Source organism: Anabas testudineus, chromosome 9 (genome assembly GCF_900324465.2).
Source record: "Anabas testudineus chromosome 9, fAnaTes1.2, whole genome shotgun sequence".
Lineage (NCBI taxonomy): Eukaryota > Metazoa > Chordata > Actinopteri > Anabantiformes > Anabantidae > Anabas > Anabas testudineus.
In genome coordinates, this window is record NC_046618.1 from 9911693 (window position 1) to 9926776 (window position 15084).

General features: G+C 43.5%; 1 protein-coding gene across 2 annotated transcripts; it reads right to left on the bottom strand.

Annotated features, from left to right (window-relative positions):
• Nucleotides 1-6642: 6642 nt before the first annotated feature.
• nr2f1a (nuclear receptor subfamily 2, group F, member 1a) lies at nt 6643-14839 on the bottom strand. 2 transcript variants are annotated; one of them, XM_026343306.1, is made up of 3 exons: nt 13501-14839; nt 11511-12035; nt 6643-7668 (listed from the first exon to the last, which is right to left on the bottom strand). In XM_026343306.1, exons 1-3 carry the CDS (start codon nt 13931-13933, stop codon nt 7394-7396), a joined length of 1233 nt encoding a protein of 410 aa, XP_026199091.1. In that variant the 5' UTR covers nt 13934-14839; the 3' UTR covers nt 6643-7393. The 2 variants fall into 2 exon arrangements, with proteins under 2 accessions (XP_026199091.1, XP_026199090.1); XM_026343305.1 differs by having other exon boundaries at nt 11511-12038; nt 13501-14838.
• Nucleotides 14840-15084: the final 245 nt, after the last annotated feature.

The window sequence follows — 15084 nt, forward strand, 5'->3', positions numbered from 1 at the left end:
AAAAAAATTGAGGATCTCGCTGACTGCGGTGGCACAGTCACACACACACACACACACACACACACACACACACACACACACACACACCATCTGGAGTGTATTAGAAAGAGAAGCCGTAAATATTGCTGAAAAGCCCAGGCGTTATCAGGTATGTAAGCCCAGGCCTTGCTGCATGGCCTCCCATATGTTGACATAATCAGACTGTTGGGATGTCTATTAAAACGTATCTAAAATTAATAAATGAACATAGTAATTAAATTCACTTTGTTTGTGCTGATCTCCCAGTGACTCCCAGCGTTGGTCTGTTTACATTTTTTTTGGAGAGGTGGCTTATTATGGGATGAAATACTGCGGGGCTCACGGGATGTTTTCCCAGCATTGACGTTGCTGTTGTGTTTGGACCAGAAGCAACAGGTTATCTACTTTTACCTCCAACTTCCTGCCAAATTCCACCAAGTTAACAACACATTATACCATGACTGTCATTGCCGTGATATACACATTAGTTTTTAATAAACAAGTCGTTGTATCTTATTTTAAACAGCATCACATACATTCATCCTCTCAGACTTGACAGAGGGAATTAGGAGTTCCTCTTGAGCTGTAAATGCTCTGTTACATCCGATTCACGCTTTTCCCCTTTAAAACCAAGCATTTCCTTTCCGACAATCCGGGTCTCTCTCTTTTTTTTTTTCCTGGTAAGCAGTGTGATTTATTCCACACAGCGTTTAAAAGTGTGCGCGCATTTGCGTAAAACACCTCCATTCATGCAAACCAGGCGCCATATACTCTACATACAGTACGCCGGTGAGGAAACTTCACTTTGGAGTTTATTGCCACGTGCCGATTCATTTTTTGGTGATGACAAACAAGCGACACACACACACACACACACACACACACAAAACATAGACACACACATCCACCCTCTTTCACTTTTTACGTATATATCCCTCCTCCCCTTTCTCTCACATCTCTCTCTCTCACTCACTCCCCCTGGCTTCTTTATCCGTTTCAGTCCGAAGAACACACAAGAACACTGTGCAAAAGACACACACACACACACACACACACACACACACACACACACACGCACGCACACACAAGGCAAGAGAGAGAGAGAGAGAGAGAGAGAGAGAGGGACAGGGGAGGACAAGCAGAAACAGAGGGAGAGCGTCAAAATGAGCCTTACTTCTTTTTTTTTTTCTTTTCCTGTCGTGAAGCTTCATCCATCCGTCGTTGACAGAGCTTGACTTGATCCAACTGCTCCTTCCGCAGTGCTAAAGAGTGTGTGTAGTAGTGCGCTTTAATTAATATATTTCTGGGCTGTGTCCCGAACCCAGAAGCTTTAGAGAGGGAAGAGGAGTGCAGATTGAGACATATTGAGCCCGCTTTAAAAGGATCATTTCATCATGTGGGAGGTTGGGACACACAAAGTTTGGACCCGTGACTGGCATTCCGGAGAGACATGCATATTTTAAAACAACAAAGCAAGACAGAGACCGGGGGCCCCGGGGTGGGAGGGGAAAAAACTTGGAAAGAAGTTACTATCAGATGAACAGCTGTCATTGTTGGGCAAGACTTGAGTCCACATTAAGATATAGTCATCTGAAAAAAGGGACCTTGTCCAAATAGTGTCACTGGTGGTGTCTACATTACTGTTTCCAATCTTTGAAAGTTTGAATTTATTCACTCACGACGTTTTGTAGGATACTATAATTGTAAATCTTGAATATTCTCTTATGAAAACACAGTTTCAAGGTTGGGAGATTTGGGATTTACAGGTTCTTCTTCTGCTTTGACCGCGTAATTAAGTCAGTATTTTATTCTACAGATTATAGTGAAGTCATTCACAACAGCTCTAACAGAGAAATATTGGACAAAAAAATAAATAAAGGTTAAAGATAAAACATTTTCTGGAATTATGAGGCTGAATGGAACCAAATTTCCAAGGTAGAAAAATATTGACGTACTGATGATTTGGAAATAAAATGATCAGCATTTACCTTCTCCTGATGCGCACAGGCTGTCGATATGTTTTTTTTTTTTTTTAATCCTCATATATCTAAATAACAGCAGCTAAGTTTACAATTTAAAACGTCTCCCACTTCTAGTTTGTCAAGCCACACACTATTGTATCTCTCCTGAGTAAAGCTAGTGTGCTTAGCGCTGTCACTTCTGTACAGCTTTTACAACATCACTCCCCCCTTTTTCTCTGCTTTACTGGAAGGGTTTCTCTCTTGTGCACGAGCTCCATTTGTGCAGAAATAAAAAAAAAAAAAAAAAAGGGGGGGGGGGGGGGAGAGAGAGAGAGAGAGAGAGAAGGCATAAATAAAAATGTGTTGGCTGTTACGAGAGATCTGTCCCCTGGAAATGAAGGACCAGGGGAAGAAGACAAAGGGGGAAAATGCATGCAGTGGTGTAGAGCTGGATATCTCTGTTAGTTGTCAGCGTTTAGTCCATGGCTGTGGAATGCTAATGAGTGAGGTCTCTCTCCCTTTCTCCCCTTCTCTTTCTCTGTCCCCCCCTCCTCCTTTCCACCCCCACCCCTCTCTTTCCCCCCCCCTCTCTCTCTCTCTCTCTCTCTCTCTCTCTCGGGAAGAAAAAGCGGATCGATAGCTGACCCGATGGTTTGGCCAATGCTTTATTTATCTGGCCAGGCAATGATATTATCAGCCTTGAACGTTATATACAGCAAACGTCTTCCTAAATCAACACAAAGGGATCCGCTTACACAGCGATCCGGGCTTTCTCACAACCACCTCTCTCTCTCTCTCTCCCTCTCTCGGCCAGTAGTGCGCGCACACAGCCGTACGTACGCTGGTAGATACACGCTTTTACGCACGGGGCATACAAAGAACGCGCCCGCACACATACATACAAAAAAAAAAAAAAAGAAGACCTCACACATATATATACAGTTCCCACCGCTGCCTACACACAGTTAGGAGAAGCGTAATGCAACTTGCGCGTACGCAGACACACTCGCACAGACACACACACGGGAGCAGGGAGGTGTCCCCGGGAGGCGTCCCCTTATGTTACATTCACAACTAAGGACATTTTATTCCCCGCAGGGCTGGATTTGATCCATGGCTTAAAGGTTGCCTATGAGGTCCGCGGACAGATCTCAGCACAGCACACTGTAATCATAAGATTTTGCCTCTGTCAGTTGACTGCGTGCAGTCAATACAACAAGAAACTCAGGCGGTTTGCTGGGATATGGCCCGAGCATCTCACGGGACTCTATTTGATTTTGGACATTTGTCCTCGCTGCGCCGTTCCCAGTCATGTTGCAAACTCGTGCGCGGTGAGACACGGTGAAGCACTTGTAGTTTTGTGTTGTCATCGTTTCCACGCACACGACAATATGAGAAATAAGCCGTGTCATACTTCAGAGACCCCCCCCCCACCCCCTCCCCACCACCACCACCACCTCCTCCATTCATACATAGAACCGCTATTTGAAAATTGTTATTGTCTCAAACAACAGTATTTGTCAAATGTGACCGGGAAAACCAGGCTACTATAAATGAAATGAAGTGACGTGTGACGCCAACAGGACGTTTCCACCGCTGCATAAAACCATTGAGTTGCATTGAGGGTTCTGGAGAAATAGGTTCGCTGACAACTTAGGATAATAAATGTTTCGCTTTCAGACAGATATCTCAAACGTGAAATCGCACCCAGCTGCTTGTGTAAAGCAAACAAATAGCCCCCCGTGTTAGGAGTCCTCCACTTGTGGTTTGATGAATGAAACCAGACAAAGGTAAATGGTTATTTAACTCATTTCGTAGTAACACTTTGGTAACCGGAGTTTCCGAAATTACAGACACAAATGGGGCCTCTAGTGTGCCACATATCCATCTCCTTTACCCACCGCAGCTCGAGTCCAATCTGACAGTGCATTTGCTTCTCTTTTACTGCACTTTGTACTTTTCCTGTTGTTCAATTAAATATAAGCAGTAATAATGTGGCCATCCTGAGAAATCACAAAATAGGACATTTGACCAAATCCTCTGTCTGGTTGGGTGAAAAAAAAAAGAAAAAATCAAATAAAAGCGAATATTTGAAGCTTATTGTGTCAATATTTAAAGGGATTTGAAGGGTTGCGTAATATACTAATTTGAGCCTCTGTCAAAGCGAAGAGAGCCAAAAACGGTCGACAGGCTAAATAGAAAATATCACTTTTCCTCGAGTCCTCGTGTGTTTTGCCTGTTTTGCCCATACAGAACCGTTAATTAGGAACACGTGCCACAATTTCATCTGTTTCTGAACTATTGCTTTCTATAGCCAGTAGTGTAACAATTGTACAACAGAATGCTCTCAGCAAGAGGATAAAAGATAGTTGCTCTAGAGGGATTTAGAATACATTATGTGGAGACAGCCAGCTGAAAGCTGCGTTTAATAACCCAACAAACAATTTAGTCCAGAGCCACATAAAACAAAAACGACCTGGACTGGGTGTGATTGCCATTGGTGGAGTCAGATTCGTTTTTTTCTTTGAAAAACAAACATTTATTCTCACATGCTGTCCTTCACGCCATCCAGGAAACGATCATCTAGATTACCCCCCCCCCCCCCCCAAAAAAAAGAAGAGATAAGGAAAAAAGCAGCAGTTTAATAATTCCTGTGCTTTAGTAATTATCTGTTTTTAAAAGCTGTTGGTCGTGTGTTTGTCTATTGTTACTGTTTTTTAATTTTTTATTTCGGAGGGGTGTTGGTGGGGGTGAAAGGGGGGGGTTCAGCATATTCTGCCTCCAGAGTAAAGCAGAAGGGAAAAAGGCCTCAGCAGCTCATTACTGTGCAACTTTCACCTCACCTAAAGCTCCGAGAAAAAGTCTCCACAATAATTAAAACAACGATCCCATCTGAAAAACATCACATTTGTGTTTGTACAGTAGCCCGAGCAACAACAAGACGCCTGACGACTGACCCAGAGCTGCAGACAGGTCGATTGGGAGTTAATAGCTACAATTTGCCCGAGCAGACATTAATCATGAGAATAAAAACCGTGTTCTTGTGAGACAGAATCTAAGGACAACATAACGCACAACCTACAGCATCATGCCAGCACGAGATCGAACTAAATAATACCTTATTATTGTAGCCGGTGAACGAGACAGGCAATAAGAAATAAATAAACCACCAGTAGAAATACCCCCCCCCCCCCCCCAAGCGTATAAGACAGATAACAAATATGGCGATATAAAATTCAGGCACTGCAACGTGCTATATGCTCTGCTCCTGTCCTCCTGCCCCTCATCACTGCCAGCCAGCAGATGAAGATGCGGGCAATATGGCACACAGGCAATACGTCTGATCGTGAAGAGGGGAGGACTAACAGGCAAATTTAATAATTGTCACGCCGAAACCCCATTTTCTTCTTCATAACGCCTTCCAGTTTATCACATTTTATCACTGTAGGTGTGAGCGCAACGCAGTAATGGCAGCGAGGATAGATCTGCGTCCATGACTGGGCTTCCTGTGTCGTTTGTGGAGTGTGTGGGGACAAGAAAGGAGGCAACGAACACACAGAGACCAGAGCAAGGACAGAAACTCTATGTAACCCAACTAACACATTGAGGACTTATCGATGCACGCATTACGCACTCTGGATGTATCAGGCAAACCAAGGCCATATCTCTCTCTCTCTCTCACGCACGCACACGCACACACGCACACACACACACACACACTCCATTTGCCTCTGCACTGCCTCCACAGTCCCTCTCTTCCTTTCTCTCCCTCCTTCTCCTTCCTCTATTCCCACACAATGCATCACACTCAGTGTTCCTATCGACTGGCTTACATGCTGTAAAATACATTTTCCAGATTGATCACGCATATCACAGCAGCTTTGCAGCGGGGCCTAACCCTTTTGCCAAATGACGCCCACATCAATATTGAGGCATGCACTATCAAGGCAGAGTTTTTAAGAACGGGTGTGTGTGTGGGGGGGAGATGGGGAATATTGTTTGGTTTGTGGAGAATCACCTTGATTAAGCCACAGGAGGTAAGATAGAGGTGGCCCTGTGTGGTGCGCATGGCTTTCCTTGCTGTCTGGGAGAAATATTCAACATTATTGCGCTAAGAGGCTGGCAGTGAAGTCCCTGCTGTACCACCTCACGTATAGCCTTTCCTCCTTTGTCCTCGCATTGCCAGTTACGTCAGTGGGGCTGTTAAATTGTAAGGTATGTAACTGTTGAGTAATTACCACACGTAATCCCGTGCACCACCTCTTCTTTCATAGGTGTAATACAGGTAAACACTGTATTCAGAGTGTACGAAAGCAGATACATGCATACAGGATAATGACTGAGTAGCTTGCGCTTTTCTTACAGGAACCAGGAGCGCACAGAGAAGACAGATTATGTCAATTGTTTCAAATAAAGGCGACCACCTTGACATTTGCTTCCAGGAAAATGCTTGAGAATGAGACATTGTTGCCTATTTCTTTTTTTAATAGTACAGTCACCATCACACAACTTCATCAACCGAACCTTCTGCAAAAAGCTGCATCATGGAGTAAGCAAATTGAAGGCAACAACCAATAAAATTCAAGAAACAATGAAAATTTTCAAGACGAAACAAACAAAATGTATTTGAAATGATATATTAAAAGTGCTTTTGATTTTCATGTCTCTCCTCTTTGACTGATGATCGACTCCACACGCCTGGGGGAAGGCGCCCCAGACGTCCTCTCAGTAAAAATGTCCTGGAGGTCAGTTTGCTGCTGTTGCAGGTCCATCGTATTAATTGGGAGAAAAGTTCAACCATCAGTGGTGATATTGTCATAGCGATTAGACTGTTTCTTATTTGTCTAAATTTCTTTATTTTTCTGTTTTTAAATTCTCACTTCAATTTTAATTCTTGGAGAACATATCTTCGACAACATATATCGCACTCATTATAAGAAGCAAAAGGTTATATCAAAAAATTATTAGTATAGAATCACAGAAACCCTGGTTTAGAACCAGAAAAATACAAAACAGAGAGGTACATAGACACAGGACAATTCTTATAATTGCTTGGAAACATTATTTTCCCGCTAAGTCTTGATTCTTTTTTTCTTACTGCGCATATGATGTTTTTCATTTTATTTGTATTTTTTTTTTTTTTTACAAAAAAAGGAAAATAAAGACTAGTATTTTACAAAATGAAGAGTATTGTTCTTGAAGATGAGGGTGGATTTACATAGGTGTAAAGTCCAGTTCCAATATTTTTCTGTACATAATGTATTCCATCACAGTCCCAGAAGACAGAAAAAAAGTAATGTCTTCCAAGTTTCTCAGAAAAGGTCCTATATATAGTCTTCTTGAAGGAGGATGGGGTGAGGGGTGCTGAATTTTGGTCCTTTTTTTCCTCTCTTTTTTCCACTTTCTTATTAGGATCATTGGATGGACATGTAAGGCCAGTTGAAGCTGCTCCCGGATAATAGCATATCCCTGATGAGGGTTTCAATAGGAGTTTTACCTACCAAGCGGACGAAGAACAGCTGCTCGATTACCGACGAGGAGACGGTGCGCAGAGAGGGCAGCCGCAGCAGGAGCTTCCCAAAGCGACTGGGCTGGTTCGGGTACTGGCTCCTCACGTACTCCTCCAGGGCGCACTGGGATTTCTCCTGTAGGCTCTCGATGTGAGCGGCGTCCGACAGGCCGCAAGCGTCTGAGAAACACACAAGACAAACACTGTGGTCAGAGTCGTCACGCCTCTGAAACCCCAAGTCACAACAAGCTGTGGTACAAAAATAATAATAATAATAATAATAAAAGCACCTGAAGCTGATGTGATTTTTCGTTAAACTTAGGAACACGTGAAGCAACGACTTAGAATAAATGATTAAATCATATCGTTTGACACAGCAGACTGTCAGGTCACCAAACCCACAGAGAAGCAGGAGGAACGTTTCCATCGTATTTATTTTTACAGGTACAGCACTCAAACGACACAGTTTAGTAGTTTCTGTGAAAACGTGAAAACAAACTAACATGGTAAATGTTTGCCTGGCGTGGGGCCACGTGGGTGCACACCTCGCCTTACCCAATTTACGTCGCGCAAAAAAAAAAAAAAAAAAAGAAAAAGAAAAAGCGCGCTGGTTATCATTCAACATCAGCCTTTACGTGTTATTGACAAAGTGGAATGAGCAAACACACAGGCCAAACATGCTACATCATACTGAGCGAGTGGGACTGTCATACAGAATAAACAAGGGGGCTCGGTGCTGGAGGAGAGGGCTGCACAGCTCAGAGGAGCCTGTCTCTGTCTGCTCTCCCAACAATCAACAAGAACACAGAGCGAAAGTGTCACGAAAACAGGGCTGTGAGCGTGAAGAGGAGGAACTGATGGGTCAGTGGAGCAAAGGCGAAAGGTAGGCTCGCTAAAGGCCACTGCTCTTGATGTCTGCGCCCTGGGGATTCGAGCATAAGGAAACATAAACGGCACTGATGAATTTGAAATTACACTGGATGTAATGTGACCTAATTACTCTGCAGTAAGCTGTTAAGTCATTCCGCCGCTCTTCTCTCCATAGACCACTCTTGGCCCGTTTTTGATGGAGCCTATAGGACAGGCCGCTGGAAGCAATCAAATTTATTAGAGGAGGTGAAGTCAATAGTCACGCAGAAGCGACATAAAATGTCAGAAAATGAGCCTGTAACAACACAGGCGAGGCGCAGGCTTTGGTGCTCACTCGTGGGTTGTGCAGTGGTGTGCAGCCACGCTTCAGTATAGACAAAAAAACATCTCGTTTTTTTTTATTAGTTTGTAAAAAAAAAAAACGTTTTAACCTGTTATACAGACAACTGTTTTCCACACGGCTCTAAACGCGAGCAGCAGCGTTACCGCTTGTGGATATGGTCCCACATGGAGTCTAGGCTGCACTGAGCTGCGCTTTTGTAGAAACTACACAAGAAAAGACAGCTTTAGTTTTCAAGCACTAATACATTAAACACGGGACAGAAGCTTTTAAGCCTATTCGCGATTTCTCAGTGCTATAACTCACTATGGCCAGACACAATAACCTTATGAACCCGAGGGCAAAGCTGAGATCTCGGGGTGATTTACTGTGACCTTAGTCCGGTCGGTCAGTGCCCCATGTATGCAAATCCCTTTGAATTAACGCTGAGTGTCTATTTTAAAATCTAGAGCAATCAATACCGTTGAAATGAATTAAATTTGGAAATTTATTGTAAAATGGAAGAGTGGACATGACACGACGTGGCAAGACAGCGTTATGGGGAGTTCAATAAGAGCAGGCTGCAGTTGGATGTATGCGTTAAGAGAAAAGCTGGTCAAAGACACCCCATAGTTCTCCACAAGGCCTGCCTGCAACTCTGCACACCACCTCAACAGACTGGGACATGGGAGCAGATAGCTTCCAGATTCGCAAACGACTATTTATGTGGTAGGTTTGCAAAGGCACACACTGCAAAGTGCACATGTGGATATGGAGTTAGTGTAAGACAATGATCCTGAACTGTGGTGAAGCAGTTTAGCCTGATCACCATTATTTATGCATCAAATACTGACAAATCTTGTGTTATTAAAGACAAGCAATCCACGCTGGTGTTGGCACAATGCCACCTGACTTGTTATAGCCAGGACCATTTGTAGCCTATCAACCCTACTAAATGATCTGTTAGAAAACATGGGGGATGTTAATGTGTGTATGAAGTTTCTCTGGGTAATCTGGGGTGAATTCCTGAAAACATGGTCACATTTGTCAGGGCACTAAGTTACATTGGAGGATATGCAGGCTAATAGTAAATAATGCGAAACTAACAGGCTATTACTACACAGAACTATGGCAACTGAGAATTGTTGGGCTTATTCATTTGTGTTAAATCACATATTTACTACTCAGCATGCCTCCAGAATTTGGCGTTTCAAAACTGAGAAGCAGTTCTTATGACTCCTGAAACAAAAAGTAAAAACCCTCTAACTATTAATGTTGTAATGTAGCAATCCACATAGTAAGAAAACTGAATGCTGAAGGTGGTTTAATAGTTTGGATACAATCTACCCTATTTACAAGTGTGCTGAGCAAACTTTGTGGAGTTTGGATAATTAAAATCCAGATTTTATAGAGCTTATTAGTAATTAATACACAGTGTAATATGTTTTAATATGGAATAATTGTAATATTATGTTATATATAATATAATATAATATAATATAATATAATATAATATAATATAATATAATATAATATAATATAATATAATATAATATAAAACAGTAAAAGTTCCTGTATTTTCAGTTGTAAATACAAGTGACAGTAAATAAATAAACAATAATTACTGGAGACAACAAGACTGGTGTAATCACTGTGTAAAATAGAGTTATGACGCTTTCTAGGGATAATGAAAGTGGCAGTTATCTCAATATAAACCTAAATATGAAAACTACAGTAAATTTGGATATTTTGTACCAAACGTGTTTCAATTATAGATTATGCACAACCATGTTACCGAATTTTGTTATGGGCCCAAAAGAGCAATGAGGTCAAAACTTTGAGGTGAGTTCAGAGATAGTTTTGGGGCCTGTGCGTTAGTTTAGACTTTACTCTTCCTTCCCATGATCACCGGATTCCCTTGACATAACAGGCCTAATGGCACTGAGCGTACACAACCCACTCCAAAATAGCATCTAAATTACGCACCGAGAGTAAATGAGGACCTTTAGGACCTTGCCCCAGTCAGCCATCAATTAAGCTATCAACAATGTAGGTTACTTTTGAAAATTGCTTTGCACGACTTTTTTTAAGGCGTGCGCGACAAGAGGAACTATTCTCAATAAGTAAGAAAATTAATAGGTCAGCTCAGATTAATCCACAGCCTGCTGTGTGCTGCTCTGTGTCCTACAGAAGCGATGTACTGACACATGAGTCAACTTCCATCAGCTTTTTTGATCTCAGTCTGCTAAAGATTATTTCCTGCCCCCTAAGACATGTGTTTGCGCACGCAAAACAAGGATAAAAGCACGCAGCAACACTCGTAAATGCATCAGCTGTCATATATCACCAGGCGATAGACTATTTCATCTTTTTCGCTCAATTGTTTGACACCTGTTCCAAAATTTATGGACGCCAACCTACAGTGTGGATCTCGCCTAAGACGTGTTGAAAAAGTTTAGACCCCCCCAAAAAATGAATGAATTATTTACATATAGGAGCCTGTAAATTATATCCGGTTGAAAAAAAAAACGAGTGTCACACTTAAAAACTTGATGCGCTCACTCAATCTGGATTTGTTTACACGTCGTATGCTGCGGCTACAACTGACATGGGAATGCATGTAAGTGGATATGTAGCAGGCAGTTGACAAAATGGCTATTGCATCGGCAGCACAAACATCTCGTAAAGTCAGATTTGTGATCAGCCTATACTTGACAGCCATATTGTTGATGGCACCGTGCTTCGCCCTGCCACTGTCGCTCCCTGTAACATTACAGCAACTAGGCCTCGTGTGATTATAGACACGTTCTTCTGTGACATGTTGGACACCCACCTGATGTAAAAAGCACGATGGCCTTGAGGCAGCTGTACTCTGCCGAGTCTACGTGCAGGGTCTTAAGCTTCTCCACTTGCTCCTGGAAGATCCGGATGTGATCCATGAAAGCCACGACGCGGTCAGCGGACATCGGGGAGGCGTGGAGGCCCGCTGCGGCGAGCAGAGGGGCCACATGCAGAGGCATGGAGCACTGGGCCGCGTTAAGCACAAACAACTCGCTCCACGTCAGCCTGAGAAGCGACACCTGGTCGGTGATCTGCAGGTCGGGAAAGAAAGGGATGTTTCTCGCCCACTCCACGGCGCTGAAGAGCAAACGAGCAGCCAGTTCGCAGATGTTCTCGATGCCCATGATATTGTTGGGCTGCATGCACTGGCTCCCATACCGGGACGTCGGGTAAGGCTCGGCCCGCAGCAATAACGAGATGTATCCGGACAGATAGCAATGGCCATTCAGAGGGTCCCCGTTCGTCAGCGCGTACTGGCCTGGGTTGGGCTGGGTTGGAGGCATTCGTCCTCGCTGAACCGCTGACAAAAAGAAAGAGAAAAAGAGGAAATGTGCATCCAGGACTGATAAACATTGTTCATGAGTAGTACAACCGTCAAGCAGGCTACAGCTGGTGTGTTTCTTTTTTTTTTTTTGCCCTTAGTGAAACGGCATGCACTGACATCTAAATTCTGCACGCTTTTCAAAACATATTGACTAGTGTGTGCTGTTTGTAACACTATAATATTCCCGAGCAAATTATTCTATCGACAACATAAACATCTCATCAAAATAGATGTGCTGCGTCCCTCGACCCCAGCACTGTTTGGATTTGTATTTAGGGAGATGCAGGCTACTTGGTGCTGTGTGCAAAATGAAAATAAAATCACTTTTATACAGCAAACACACGCAGATTTTCTCTGATCCAAAAGTACATTTAACTAACTTACTGGTGTGAATTTTTCAAGACATAGCTGCAGATTGCATGCAGTGTCTCACGTACATTATTTCACAATTGTTTTTAGGTGGGGTTTTACTTAGATTAATTATTATTAACTATGGCCAAACATATTACAAATATGACAGATAATTACTGTTAAATCCCATCACATTTATACATTTTACCTACACCACTAGTTCAGCTACATAATAAAAGAAATTCAGCCATTGTTTAGTATTAAAAATAAAATATTAATGCGCCTCAGTACATGTCACACGTGGTCCTGTAGTGTGTACTGCAAATAGTAGATTTTAAATGAGGGATGGTTGCACAATTTGGAATAAAACACTTGACATAGAGAGGAAAGTTACACGGCCTGTAATGCACCAGGCAAAACAATGAGCCATGAACAAGTTGAGCGGCATTATTCAGTGTGTCTGAGCTGTCTAGTCAGCATGAGAGCTGGAGAGAGACGTGGGTTTGTAGTGTGTTCATTCTACATTCACACACACCTTACAAACCATACTGCAGATTTAGAAATTAGTAAGCTGCACGCACTTATGGAAGAGACTATTAGCTTTGCAAACTGTCCACACACACACACACACACACACACACACTCTGCATATACACACACACACACACGCACAGAGACACACTCACACACACAGGGGCACACATACACACACAACGCCTGTTCTGCTCTAAAACCTATACATAAAACGGGCCTGTTGGAACTAACGCCTGTGCTTGATGATGGCAGAGTTCAGACTGCAGGAAAGGAAGAAAGAAATAAAATGGTCAGCTAGACGAGCCGCTTTGTTTGGGCGACCTGCATTCACGAGCAGAGCTGCTGTGGCTGCACTGGCCTTTTTTTTTTTTTTTTTTACCCCCTCTCAAAGGCAGAAAGACTAATCATTCATGCAAACATCCCTCACAAAACACGGCCAGAGACTGCAGTATGGTCCAGCCATATAGCCTGTGACCTTAATGCAACATGGCAGCCCTGTTCGTCTGCTACTAGGATGCGTAATCATGAGTGGGCTTTAAAAATATATATTCACCTTCCCGCCGCATTCCCACTTTTAAACACTTCTTCAACCGGCAGTATTGGCATTGATTTCGGTGGTGCTGGTCAATGGGACAGTTCCTATTGGCACGACATGAGTATGTTAAGTTCCTCCGTACACTCCTCTTGAAGAAACTTTTGCATCCCTCGCAGGTGAACTGGCCGTAGTGTTTGCCGCTGGATTTGTCTCCGCAAACCACACATTCAATATGCTGCTGACTCTGTCCAGAATTTTGACTCCCCTTGTCCCCGGCGGTCCCCGGTGTGGACGGGGGTCCCGGCTGGCTGGGGGTCTGCGGAGTGTGAGGCGCCGCAGACGCCGCCTGCTGCTGCTCTCTCGCCGGCTGCGCTGCTGGGTTGGGGCCGCTCGGAGGTCCTCCGGCCACGTCTTCCTGCGGATCTCGCCAGACGCTAACTACCATTGCCATATCTCGGCCCCGGAAAGTGCTATAAAGCGAAATGATCGCCGGTGTTTAAGAAGCCTAGTGGAGGAAAAAAAATGAGATCTCAAAAGACGGGGCAGTGCAAAGTCAAATCGGAGCACGCAATCTCATATGGGGTAAGAAGGGGAGCAGAACGCGATCAATACATTCAAAATAGAGAAGGGCGATTGAATAGGCACCCGATCAGGATATGCAAGTATCGGGAGGCCAGTTCCAAGGTATATTGCAGTCAGCCATTCAGGAATCCCTAATCTTGTAGGAAAACCCGAGTCCAGACGTAATAAATTGCAGTTTGATAGAAAATAGCCACAAAGGAAAAGGCAGGAGCGATTCACATGGACGCAGGAACGAGTAAAAAAAACCTTTTGCTGGAAAGACACGCGATCCAAAGTGCTGCGGAGATAAATTCCTCTCTCTTTTCTTCCCCGTGCTCCTTTACACTCCCGTCTTCGCCGTATAGGAGGGGAGGAAAAACTGAAGAGCTGGATTTTTACATCTATATTCTTAAATAAACCTCATCATCTCGCCCAGCAGCGAAAGAAAACCGCGTCGCCGAATGAAGAGCCCATGTATAGTTTCACCTCTCTCCGGCAGGAGGAACGGAGATACGAAGAGAAAAGATAAAAAAAGAAGAGGAAAAACACCAACAACTAATAGAATATGCAAGAAGAAGGAGAGACCCAAAAATGAATGCGCTTAAACGGGAGGACCAGCAGAGCAATGTTTCCGAAACGGGGGATCTGCGCGAATGTCTGTATATAGTGAACTTTGACACTACTATTGAAACTGACACGTTTCTATGGAGATCGCTGCGCCTTATATGGTGCTCATGTCAAGGAGCCAAGAGAGGGGCTGCTGGAGACTGATAATCAAAGGCGACTGACTGGCCAGAGCCCTGCATAGAGGAGGAGGAGAGGAGGAGAGGGGGGATAGGGAGAGAGAGAAAATGGGAGGCTAAGGTTATAGCCAAGCCCTCTCTGTCTCTCCATTGGTTAAAGTCCCCCTCCGTTCATTCACTGCAAAAAATGTCCATCCTGATAAGTCACCGGGTCTCGTGTTCAAATTGAAAAATTGTATTTTTTTTTACTAAAAGAAATACGCAGTAAGGGGAAACGCGAATGCAATTTGCAAAATCC